General features: G+C 37.2%; 1 protein-coding gene across 2 annotated transcripts in view; it reads left to right on the top strand.

Moving 5' to 3' along the window:
• TNPO3 (transportin 3) overlaps positions 1-13,795 on the top strand; it is a 53,469-nt gene that overhangs the window by 20,470 nt on the left and 19,204 nt on the right. The window contains exons 10-17 of one of the 2 annotated variants that reach the window (XM_063448338.1): positions 455-546; positions 1,766-1,905; positions 2,195-2,386; positions 2,975-3,066; positions 8,721-8,797; positions 11,814-11,874; positions 12,085-12,225; positions 13,571-13,687. In XM_063448338.1, the coding sequence (XP_063304408.1) occupies positions 455-546; positions 1,766-1,905; positions 2,195-2,386; positions 2,975-3,066; positions 8,721-8,797; positions 11,814-11,874; positions 12,085-12,225; positions 13,571-13,687 (912 nt within the window). Of the gene's footprint in view, positions 1-454; positions 547-1,765; positions 1,906-2,194; positions 2,387-2,974; positions 3,082-8,720; positions 8,798-11,813; positions 11,875-12,084; positions 12,226-13,570; positions 13,688-13,795 lie in introns of both variants that reach the window. The other variant, XM_063448336.1, reaches the window with a different exon arrangement.

Genomic DNA, 13,795 nt, shown 5'->3' with positions numbered 1-13,795 from the left:
CCTTCAGTACCTGGGGATTGGTGGGTGGGAGGGAGAGGGACCCTCCAGTGCCAGGAAAACGGATCGTTTTCCTGGCACTGGAGATTCCCTTTAAGATAAAGGTTTGGTACTTGGTTGTATGATGAATAACTGCTGATCCTGAGTTCAGGACTTCAGGACCTAATTAAAACAATTTCTCAGTCAAACCTTATTTCAACTGTACCCTGCACCTTTGGACTACATTTTAAGAAATTTGCCAAGGCCTGTCTTATAGTGACCATTTATTTAGTCGAATGTATAAATGTTGGTGTCTTCATGTGATATAAGTTTTAGAACTATTATTTATTGAGTTGCAATGTGAAAATCCAGCACACTCACTTTACATGTTGTCTGTTTGTCCCAAGTTTACCACAGCAACATGTCAATTTAATCACTATATATGTAAAGGATCTAATTATGCTTTGCCTTTCTGCAGCTGTATTCTACATTGAAACAGGGTAACCCACCCTGGGAAGTGACAGAAGCTGTGCTTTTTATTATGGCCTCTATTGCAAAGAGTGTTGATCCGTAAGTAACATTGTTGTCCATGAAACAGACTTTTGATACTTTTATTGAAGTTTGTGTGTGTTATGTACAGAACTATTGTGTAGGATGATTTGAAAAACTCTTTAAAGAGTACCTGTCATAACAAGTACAACTTAATCTTAATTTATAGATAATCTAAGTTCTTGTATACATTCTGCTTGCAGAATTGCTAGCAAATGTCTCTGTGTGAGAGAGCAACAGGTGCAGTGTAAAGAGAGCTTTGGACAGGAACTCTGATAATGGAGAGAGAGAGCAGGTTTTATTTACATACCATAAAGCCAACATAAAGTGGACTTTTAACCTGTTGGGGAATCAGGTCTGTGCTTCCCAAAAAGGGGTGTGTAGGAAAGGTGTGTCTTACATGTAGTGTAACACCCACTGAAAACACGATTATTGGTCTCTGCAGGAATCGGGGGTGGGGGATAATGGAAATAAGATAAAATATGAGCTTGTGGTTGTGTTGAGTTTAGAGAAAAGTCTCATAGATGACTGAAATGTGGACACATTTTCTGGTGTATAATTGCACAATAAAACTTCAAGATTTATCTACAAGTACATCTTCCTTTTTATTCATATTTTGGCATAAGTGAGTTTACACCCAGGCAAGGACAAAACTGATGCATTTGTTCAGTTAGATGTTTAAATTGAACTTCAGGGTTTAATTTATAGAACAACCTCTTAAAAGGTTACTCCCAGCACCATGGTTACTTCAGTGGTTCTAATTGGTCATGGTTCTTGGAGTCTGTGTGCAGCATTCCAGCAGCGATGTAAGTCCTCATTGAAACATTGCTTTGGAGTAATCCTTGAAGCAATAAATACATATCTTATAATACAGATACAGTATTTTCTTTTCGTAACTGATAACTTTACACTTACTACCTCCCCAGCTGGCAGTATGCTGGTTTTGTCGGTGTCTCCCAATTCCTTCCTACCAGATTGACCTTGTTTTTAGAACAGGGTGCAAATTCCTTTATCACGCCCACATGCTGGCTTTATTACCGTTGAATTAGAGGAATGTCTTGCATTCTGCATATATGCCGGCATAATATAAATTAAATTTTCTTATCCTCAAGTTAAACACAGCGCGAACTATAGCAGGTTCTCCACATGCTATGTTGTCTGTTTTGATTCATAATGTTTTCTTGTCTGTGTGGGTTTTCTAATGGGATATTCATTTTCTTTTCTTCTGACATCTAACCAGAGAGAACAATCCAACCTTGGTAGAAGTCCTTGAAGGAATTGTGCGACTGCCTGAGTCTGTGCATGTCGCTGTACGTTACACTAGCATTGAGCTGGTAGGAGAGATGAGCGAAGTGGTAGACAGAAACCCACAATTCCTTGGTGAGTATATTTACATGTGTATCTGAAATTATAACTGCAATACAGAGTTTGAACTCTGCTCATGGTCTAAAAGGAAGTGTACATTTTAAACAAACTCCATACAAAGAGAAATGATTAATATATAATATATATTGTGTGTGTGTGTGTGTGAACTTGCAGAAGTGCAAAATGAGAAACTCTGGGATAGCTGTTGAAACCTGATTTATTGAGTTTCTTGTCTTTCCTACTTGAGCTATGCAGTTGTTGCACAACAATAATGTATATAATTATGATTACATTTGCTTTCCAGAGCCTGTGCTATCCTACCTAATGAAAGGCCTTTGTCAGCCATCACTGGCATCTCCTTCCGCCAAAGCCATCCAGAACATTTGTTCTGTATGTCGGGACCACATGGCCCAGCATTTCAATGGACTTCTGAATATTGCACGGTCCCTGGACTCCTTTACACTGCCACCAGAGGCTGCTGTTGGACTCTTAAAAGGTACTACATTCCTGGACTTGCAAAAGCATCCCAAGTCATGTTTGAGGCTCAGATTTATATATTTTAAAATTACTTTTCATAAAATTATACAGGGAAATTCAAACTGCAGCCAACAAGCTGTAAGGATGCAGGTTACTTCTTAAAAAGACATTCTTGGTATCCTTACTACTTAAGTTCATTATGTTGAGTTTTAATTTAGCAGAATGTATACGCATACCTGTAATGTGATAGTGGTAAGGAAGGATGGGAACAGGAGGGACAAATCAGCTGAAATTCATGCATGTCAGTACTGGCATGGGATGAGAATGTACACTCAAGATGCCAGCCAACCAGAACTGCACAGAGTGCTGCATAATGACTAGTGTTACTTTTTTACGTTTTCCTCTGGCATCGACAAGGTTTGTGTCCCAGCTTCCGATTGTAGGACTGTCCACCAGATCTTGGACATGAGACGCGTGCAATCAGTCATGTAATAACTAACTCCATGAACATCGCATTTATTTGTTATAAATTATGTGATAATTACATTAATACATAGGTTTTTGAGTTTGATGTATTTATTCTTATTGTGCTTATGTTTCCGCTCAGGCACTGCACTCGTCTTGGCACGCCTGCCATTGGAGAAGATCTCTGAGTGCATGAGCGAGCTGTGTACTGTTCAGGTCTCATCATTGAAGAAGGTGAGGGGAAATACAGTGAGTGGCTAAGTATTTTCCCATAGTTTCATTATATGTGGTTTGACACAATGCAGTGTTATTATGATTTTATGATTATATTTGATTATGGACATATGTATTACTGCCTTAAGGGGATACTATAGGCACTGAAACTCAGTTTAGGTGTATAGACCAGCACCTGTAGTCTCAATGCTCAATTCTCTGCAATGTAGGAGTCAAATCACTTTGTTTATGCAGCTCTGGTCACACGTCCCTGCATGTGATTTGCTCAGCCTTCCTAAACACTTCTGTAAAGTGAGATGTAATGTTTATACTTACTTTGCTGCGCACAGTGCTGGAGTTACATAAGGCCTCAGGGTGGCACAGCTGGTGGGAAAAATGTATAGATCTCCCTCACCGACCAACCTATTCCCCTGTAGTGGGGCCAATTAAACAGACTGGGAGGTGGTCTTGTGAGCCCTGCTTGATTTTCTTCACTAGCTCTGTTCTGTTGCATCAAGAGCGTTGCTGCTGTTTACCGTGGCAGCGCTCTGATACATTTCCCTTCACCAGCTGGATGGAGCAGCAACATCTCCCACCAGGGATCAAGATCCCCCACTCTATGGCCCAAGTAAGCCTCATTGAAGGGGGGGGGGGGGGGGGGGCCTGAGCCAAATGTACACGTTGTGAACAAAACGTAAACAAAACCTGGCATTTACGCTATATGTCTGTCCAACCGCAATTCACCTCTTTCATATTAAATGCACCCCCCGTTATTGTATATCATTTTATTCAGGGGAAACAGGGCTTTCATTTAATATCAAATATTTAATAAAAAATAAGAAATTTAATTTTTTTAGTTCTACATGACATTTTAACTGTCAGTCATAATACTGTTTGCTTTTACTGCAATAAAATACACATATTTGTATTCAGCAAAGTCTCACGTGTAAAACAGTACCCCCTATGTACAGATTTTATGGTGTTTTGGGAAGTTACAGGGTCAAATATAGCATGTTACATTTGAAATTAAAATTCGCCAGATTGGTTACGTTGCCTTTGAGACTGTATAGTAGCCCAGGAATTAAATTTACACCCATAATGGCATACCATTTGCAATAGTAGACAACCCACAGTATTGCAAATGGGGTATGTCCAGTCTTTTTTAGTAGCCATTTGGTCACAAACACTGGCCAAAGTTAGCGTTAGTATCTGTTTGTGTGTGAAAAATGCAGAAAACATCAATTTTGGCCAGTGTTTGTGACTAAGTGGCTACTAAAAAAGACTGGACATACCCCATTTGCAATACCTTGGGTTGTCTACTATTGCAAATAATATGCCATCATAGGGGTAATTTTCATTCTTGGGCTACCATAGGGTCTTAAAGGCAACGTAACCAATCTGGCGAATTTTAATGTGAAAAAAATGAAACACAAGCGTTATATTTGACGCTGTAACTTTTGAAAACACCATAATACCTGTACATGAGGGGTACTGTTGTACTCTGGAGACTTCGCTGAACACAAATATTTGTGTTTCAAAACAGTAAAAAGTATCACAGCAATATTATCGTCCATGTAAGTGCTGTTTGTGCGTGAAAAATGCAAAAAACTTCACTTTTACTGGCGATATCATCGTTGTAATACATTTTACTGTTTTGAAACACTAATATTTGTGTAATAATAATATTTGTGTTCAGCGAAGTCTCTCGAGTAGAACAATACCCCCCATGTACAGGTTTTATGGTGTTTTGGAAAGTTATAGGGTTAAATATAATGCTAGCAAATTAAATTCCCTATACTTTCGGCATGGGTTGTCAGGCAGGTCCCGCTAATTGTAATTAATTAAGATACCTAATTATGTAAAACTTTTACATAAATATATGTGTAGAATTAATATATAATATGTGTGTGTATGTATATGTATGTTTATATATATATATATAATTCTTTTAAAAAATATTTGTATTTATATATATGTGTGTGTGTGTGTGTGTGTGTATATATATATATATATATATATATATATATATTTCGTTCTACGTGTATTTTGATATATATATATATATATATAATATCACAATACAGTTAGAACGAAATAACACACATCCATATATTTTTTAATTATTTAAAATTTTATTATTTAACGTATTTACATATTTTTTTAAATTTTTATATATATATATATATATATATATATATATATATATATATATATACATTTAATCAGTATCAGTCTACTTGTAATTTGATATTATCCCCTACCACCTCTCCATGCAATAAAATGTTGACTCATTTTGCCGCGGTTGGCCCTGCCTCGCTCCGCCTCCATGGCTGAAATCATTAAACTTGATTATCTCAGTCAATCCAATGCTTTCCTATAGGAAAGCATTGGGGAGCTATTGTGCATGCACTGCAAAACAGCATGCTGCGCCATCGGCATATCCTTTTAGAGATTAATTAAATCAGTGCATCTCTATGAGGAACATTCATCGTCTCCATTTAGAGCGTGGATACTCTGAATGCTAGTGCTGTACACTGTGTAGCCATAACACTGGAATTGCCCCTAGTTGCCGTCTGAGTGATTGCCACTAAAGGTGTGTCTGAGAAGACAATGTTTACATTAAAACCAGAGCCGCTACATTTTTCTGGGGCGGTATGGCTAGGGATGTATGGTCAGAAACTTATTATTTTAACTCCTAAATGGCAGAGAATTGAACAGTGAGGCTGCAGGAGAATGATCTCTACATCAAACTGGTTCATTAAACTAAAGTTGTTTTGATACCTATATTATCTGTTTAAATGTAGGGCAGAATTTAGCATCTCCTCTCTGGTGGGGCGGAGGGAAGGGTGGTTAAAGTGTGTGTGTGTGTGTGTGTGTGTGTGTGTAACTACTTTGAAAGTTAGATATCTAATCAGTTCTTTATTATCCTCCTTGAGAGATAGACCGACATTAAAAGGATTTAATTTGGTTTAATGTGATGCTGCTTACACTACAATCAGTGTCACTTATTTTTCTGGTGCAATGCTTTCTGAGTAATTCTGTAATTTATCCCTGCAATTTGCATTATTTTTCTTTCAGAGTGCTCTGCTTACATAAACTCTGTCTGTCCTGTCAAATTACTATCAGGTTTGTTGCTCAAAGTGCATGTGAGCACAGCTCGATAAGCCTGTGAGACCACATTGAATTGGAAAGCCCACATGTGGACAGCCTTCGCTATATAGCTTCATTATTGAATCTGTAAGGCTAACAGCAATGCTTATTCTAATAACTACACCAAACTAGCAAAACACATTGACACTATATGAGGTTAAAATAAAAAAGGTTCTATGATGAGGGCTGAAATTATTAGTTAATCTAGTACTAAATCACAATTTTATTACAGCAGAAAAGAAATTCGGAGTGATAAATACACTAGTACATTAACAGTTGTAGAGTGTGTGTGTGTGTGTGTATATATATTATAGTGTGTGTGTGTGTGTGTGTGTGTATATATATATATATATATATATATATAATTTTTTTTTCTTTTTTCGGATATTGTATACTGTACTGTAATAAAATGTAACCTTTGAGGGACAGGTTTAGGTCCTCCAGCAGGACACCACAATTTATATTATATTTCAGTTTTGAATGTAATGTTTCTGGAGCACACATTGGTTGATATATCCTCTGCATTCTAGCCCAAAAGTATTCCTCTGCTTGAGGTGATGGTATTACTGTGCCCACAAAACATGCTTGACCTGGTGTTTGATTTCTCAAGGGTCACCCTTGACTTGGACTGTGTGTATTGTTTTCCATTAATGAAGTGCCATTGAATTAAAAAAACAACTTTGCTCAGTAGTATTTAAAACTTAAACTTATGACGGTGGCAAAGCCCTGAACAAGATGAGAACTTGAAGTCAGTTGGAAAGTGGAGCTTCTTGCCTCTCTACATAAACTCAGTTAAAGCATTGGATTAGTCCAATGTAGAAAATTGTAATACTTTAAAGGTTTTGATATTAAAACTTAAAGGGAAACTCTAAGCAGCAAAATGTCTTCTTACACAGCAGTTTTAGTGCAAAGACCATGTTTATGCTTTCTGAGAAATTGCAATGTTCCAATCAGAATGCTTCTGTCTGCAGCAGCAAGACTGTGACGGCACTGATTAAAAGTTTAGTAGTAATAATTAATTAATAAAGGGAACCCTTCAAACTGAGAAGTGTGCTCAAGTCGTTATAGGGCACAGAGGTATTCCTTTAAAGGAGAACTATAGTGTCAGGAACACAAACATGTATTCCTGGCCCTATAGGGTTAAAACCACCATCTAGCCCCCCCTGGTCCCCTCATGCCTCCATAAAAATAGAAAACTTACTTGTATTCAAGCCTGAAGCTACTAGCTCTGGTTCTGTTTTCTTTAGACCTGCCCACTGTCTGCTGACTTCATCAGAAGTGGTAGCCTGATCCAATCACAATACTTCCCCATAGGATTGGCTGAGAGTGACAAAGAGGCAGATCAGGGGCAGTTCCAGCATGATTCAAACACAGCCCTGGCCAATCAGCATCTTCTCATAGAGATGAATTGAATCAATGAATCTCTACGAGGAAAGTTCAGTGTCTGCTTGCAGAGGGGAGGAGATACTAAATGTTTGGATGCATTTTAGGCAGCCATGACCCAGGAAGGATCTCTAACAGCTATCTGAGGAGTGGCCAGTGAAGTTATCACTAGGTTGTAATGTAAACACTTCATTTTCTCTGGTAATGATTCTACTAATCAGAACAAATACAATAAGCTGTAGTTGTTCTGGTGACTCGTGTCCCTTTAATATATTTTAGGTATGAAAAAATTGTTATTAGAACAGTGTACTGCCTTGTAAATGTTTTTGTATGCATGATTCTCACCCAAATCAATTGCCATACTGAACAATATGGAACAGTGGAGTATATATATCCAGCGCACTCGCTTAATCACTAAGCAATGATTTCATATATATGATATACATGATCATATAATGTAACTAAACCCCCATTATTTTTTTGCCTAGATGAGGTTTTTAAATAAAACTATTACAATCTGTGAAAGTTGAAATCATTGTTTAGTGAATAAGCGAGTGCGCTTGATTGTGTGTGTGTGTGTGTATATATAATTTTAAAAAGTGCTGCATAGCGTAAATATAGAAGATAGAAAAAATTAGAGTACTAAGTGGATTTGGTCCAAAAAGCAAGTTGTGTTGTATTCTAAACATCAGCAACGCTTCGACCCATTGGTCGTCCTATGGGTCGAAACGTTGATGATGTTTTGAATACAACACGATTAGCTTTTTGGACCAAATTCACTCAGTGCTTTCATTTTTTCTATCACATAAATATCATCTTAAACAATTGTACTCCATGTATATGTCCTTATTAAAAGCATTATACATGTATAGGAAGCCACTGTTATGTGAGATCTTTATTGGTGCTTCATAAAAAAAAAAAAAAAAAAAAAAAAAAAAATACAAACAAGGTTATTACAAATCTAGAATTCCAATAAATTAAAAATGTAAGGCCACAGTAGCTGAATGGAAAGCATAGCTGACTTAGAGAATTTTTCCAGTTAAGGCATTTTGACCCTAAATTAGAATTTTCACTTTTGTAAATAACTCTATCAGTATTCTAATGCAGTAAGTTGAAAACATGTTCTATCTGTCTCTACACAGCTACTTTCCCAAGATTCTAGTAATGGCATATCTTCTGATCCTACGTTGTTTTTGGACAGACTGGCTGTCATTTTTAGGTAAGTCACCCTTTTTCTCTGGATTCTTAACACTGGTTGTGAGTCCGTGAATGAGTCATTTACATTTTCATTTGGCCAGTACCAGAAAAGTTGATGATTTAAATATTAATATAGAGGTGTAGGGAAATGCATTGCCCTGGTTATGCCATATTGCACATTTTTCAGTGACTGCCTATTTAAGTGTATTACAATATGGCTTAAGAGCGAGAACTTGTGTGAAGTACTCATTTTGTCAAAAACTGGCTGTAGTAGTTCTAGTTCTTTAGGAGTTTACAAATGCATATTAATGCCCTGAGAACTTCTACAAATAACTGGTTCTTTGCATGTTGGTGCTAGAGTGCCGGGTTCTTCCACTATGAACTTTAACTAATTGATGAAAAAAATCGAAATGTATAGGCACTCTTATATCTGTATTGGTGCAAAGTATCAAGGTGGCCCATTAACCTCCAAATAATATAATACAATAAATGATACTGCACTCAAAATAAGGCAAAAAATAGTACGTATTTAATCATGAATAGTGAAACAATTTCATATAAGTTATAGATATGTACAAAAAAGAATGAAAAGATGGATACTGTAAATGACAAGTATCCTATGGCAACCAGTGTGATGTCATGTAAAATACACGATATCCTTTCAAGAGTTAAATTCATATAGGTAATCAAGAGTTAAATTCATATAGATATAATAAACGTTGTAGTGGTGTGAGAAATTCTCAATCCGAGATATAGACCAATATGGACCGAAAAGTATATACAGTATATACAATATATACAATAATGGTAGAATAAATGAATGAAAAAAATGAAAAAAGAAAAACAAAGAAAAATTGAAAAATGAAACAAGAAAAAATGAATGAAAAAAATTATATACAGTCACCAGTGTGTACACACTATTGTATGTTGGATCGATCTCACCAATATGTTCTGCTGAAAAAGGAAAACATCCAGTCCCAAGTATGACTCTCTTCGTTATGGATTGTAGACTGTTCCTCCTCTGTGGCTTGGTGATGATAATTTTGGCAGATACTTGGTTAGTCTTTAGCCGGTCCAGGTCAGATATATCCAGAGTATGAGCTCTTGTGTAGGATAAGTGGGCTGCGCGCTCGGGACCCTTCAGCCCCTTCAATGGCCCTGTGTGAGTAAAAAAGAGTAGTGAGTCCTTTATTTATGTCCGTTTTTCGGCGCGCCCGCTCGTTCGCGCGGGTCGCGTCCGAATGACGTAATGACGCAAATGACGTCATTACGTGCTCCTCTCTGTTTGCGCATGCGTGTATTAATTTTGTCAGCGCATGCGTCCTCCTGCTGACTGAGCTCTACCGGAGGTAGATAACTCCAAACAAAGTACATTATACCAAATTTATGGTATTTGGATATTATGCAATAATGGCAAGATACCATCAAAATACAGAGTATAAAAGTATAAATCAAGAGGACTTTGAACATAAATACACACTCTTAATATATTTTTCATAAAAACAAAGAAAAAATACATGACAAGACCTGCAAATATTTTGCAGGATATATAGAGGGGTATTTGAGGAATATTGTATATAATAGGGTCACTGTGAATGAATAAGTCTATTATACAATAGAATCAACCCTGTGCCCATGTCTAAAAGTATTTTTATATTTGGAAGATGTAATATTGCAACAGATAATCAAAGGGTCAATGATTCCTTTTCCCAAAAATGAATGCATAAGTAAATACATTTGAAAAATGAAAAAATAAGTAAATAAATGTAATTTTTTGAAAAAAAAATTTTTAAAAAAGAAAAAAAAATTTAAGCAAAAAGGCATACTCACCAGCAGTGTAGCGTGTGCCCATGGGTTCTCTGATGTTGGACCCCGCTTCCTGTCGGGTTGCGGACCATACTTGGTCAACTGTTATAGAGATCCTTAAGGGATAATAGAGACCAGCGTGCCAAGTATAGACCACAGTGCATACTGTAAGATAGAATGAAAGTACAATATTTAGTCTAGTGGACAAGAAAAAATGTTCTCGAATGTATAAACTCTCCGTGGATAACTTCACAAGAAGTGTTTGAGGTCATAGTCCTCATTCAGACCATCCGGGTATAATGTCTCTAAGATGCTAATCCACCTTGTTTCCTTACGTAATAGTGCTTTTTGTCTATCTCCCCCTCTCCGTAGGGGTTTAACACCATCAATAACTTGGAAACGTAACTGGTTGACATTATGTCCTTGTTGTAAGAAATGCCTCGGTACAGGTTTCTCTCCGGTCCCTCTCTGAATAGCTGCTCTTATATCCCTCTTATGTTCTCCAATGCGTTCTTTCACTGGTCTAATTGTTTCTCCAACATAGAGAAATCCACATGGACACTTCAAAATGTATACCACATAATCGGAGTTGCATGTATAGTAATCCAGTATTTTATATAACTTACCCGATCGTGGGTGAACAAAACATTCACCCTTGATTATGCTGTTGCAATGTATGCAATTTAGACATGGGTGTGTGCCCCTCTTGGGTTCTGAAAAGAATCTTTCATGTTTTCGACTAGTCCCTATGTCAGAGTGTACCAATTTATCTCTCAGATTCTGCGCTCTCTGGTAGGAGAATAAAGGTGGATTTTTAAACTCGTTTGGTAGGTTAACATCGCCCTCAAATATGTTCCAATGTTTCATAATAATTTATATGAAATTGTTTCACTATTCATGATTAAATACGTACTATTTTTTGCCTTATTTTGAGTGCAGTATCATTTATTGTATTATTTAACTAATTGATGGACTACATTTTCCATCTTAATTTGTGACAGAATTGTGTAAACAGCGGTTGTTACACTTTTACTCTACATTGCATAGTGTTTGTATGTTATACGTATCCAGAATCATCTGCTTGTCATCTATACATAAAATGTTTGGTACTGGGAGATTGCATTTTCTCTAAAGTGTACAGCAACCAACAAATGTGATTTTACTTTTCATTCTTTTTCTTTCTCTCATCAATTTTATAATGGATTTATTCTTTACTCCATTTTGTATCCTAGGCATACAAATCCTATAGTAGAGAATGGACAAACCCACCCGTGCCAAAAAGTCATCCAAGAAGTGAGTAACTGCAGGAAATTCTATTATTTCTGTGTTTTGGCCATTTGTATGTGGAAGGTGGGACACAGAACAGTCTAACATGTGTTAAAATTCATGTAAATGAGTATCCATTTGTTTTATCAACTGGATGGCCAAACAAACTGTGCAAACCACGTTTGTCTAATCTTCCATAATTCAATACAGCTGTTTTTTGTTTTGATTTTGGTTAAGATCTGGCCTGTGATGTCGGAGACTTTAAACAAGCACCGTGCCGACAATCGGATAGTTGAGCGCTGCTGTCGATGTCTACGTTTTGCAGTGCGCTGTGTTGGGAAAGGATCTGCCACCCTCCTGCAGCCTCTTGTCACCCAGGTATTGTGCAGATATCCGTGAATTTCATTAATAGTCTATTGTGAGGTTTTTATAATGTTAAAATGTTATATTTAGAATGCATTGTTCTTTATGTTGAAGACAGTTAATATTACAATGCAGAAGGCATATGTAGCATGGATAGTAAAATGTAATTGTTCTCGTGTTGTGTGGTACTGAAATAGTTTGGTTGTTTGTGCAGTCTCTAGTGTTACACTATAAAATAAATAGAAAAGTGAAGGTCAGTTTGTCCTACAACCTTAATATAGACAGCTAAAATGCTTGTGATGTATATTTCATGGAAGCTATGGCTTATCTGTATCGGGCCTGTTTTCTTTACGTTTTGCTCTTCATGTCTAGAATGGTGAGAATGCCAGATCAATTGAGATCCTTTTTTTTTTTTTTCCTAAAGAATTTAAGCACAACTGGATAGGTAACTAAACATGCGCTATTTGCTGCATGCATCTCACTGTTTTAGCAAATGCCATGTTTATGTACAGCATTTCTACCAGGTCTTACAATTTGAGGTTTACTAGCCATGCTAAAAGTGATTCGCGAGTGGAAGTTTTTTATATTCAATATCCGCACCTGCTTTAGGCATCATGGGGTTTTAAAGTGACCTCAACACCATAGTTTGTTGGTGGGTGGGCGTATGTATAGGATAGAGATATAGATATATATATATATAATATTACACACTTTGCTGTGCTATTTATCCCAGTAAATGCTTAATGGACCACTATAGGTACCCAGACAACTTCAGCTCAATGAAGTGGTCTGGGTGCCATGTCTCTTCCCCCCCCCCCCCCCCCAGTCTTAACCCTGCAGCTATAAACAGAGAAACTGCTGTGTTTACATTGATGGTTAATCCAGCCTTTCGTGGCGGTCCCTGACAGCCACTAGAGGCCGCTTCCGCAATCCTCACTTTCAAAATCGCATTGAGGAAGGACATGCTGGACGTCCATAGGAAAGCATTGAGTAATGCTTTCCTAGGGGCGGTTTGAAAGCGTGCGTGACTCTGGCCGCCCATGCGCATTCAGAGATGACGTCGGCTGGGGGAAGAGAGGTCACTGGTGCTGGTGGTGGGGACCTATTAACCCTATAGTGCCAGGAAAACAAGTTTGTTTTCCTGGCACTATAGTGCTCCTTTAAATGATATTTATTGACGTGAGAAAATGTCACTTCTCTGGAAGTCACCGTTTCTGTGAATTTGCCATAAAATGTCCTTGTACAGACCTGACGCTTTATATATATATATATATATTTATTTTATTTTATTTTTTTTGTAAATTCTTTATTATGATGAGTCTGAAGCTTTATATTGTTTCTCATATCCTGTCTCATTCAGATGGTAAGTGTATACCAAATTCACCAACACTCGTGCTTCCTGTACCTGGGCAGCATCCTGGTGGACGAATATGGGATGGAGGAAGGGTGTCAGCAGGGACTGCTGGATATGCTCCAGGTAAATTTTCTATTTCTGCCTAGCCTCTGTATCATTTCGTGCTTCAACTTGTAGTCTATAGATCTTTGTTTATTCACAAATGGGGATTAGTAGAGATGATATTTTGCA

This window comes from Pelobates fuscus, chromosome 3 (assembly GCF_036172605.1).
Source record: "Pelobates fuscus isolate aPelFus1 chromosome 3, aPelFus1.pri, whole genome shotgun sequence".
Classification (NCBI taxonomy): domain Eukaryota; kingdom Metazoa; phylum Chordata; class Amphibia; order Anura; family Pelobatidae; genus Pelobates; species Pelobates fuscus.
The sequence above is the reverse complement of the archived record's forward strand: the minus strand, read 5'-3'. Positions and strand labels throughout refer to the sequence as shown.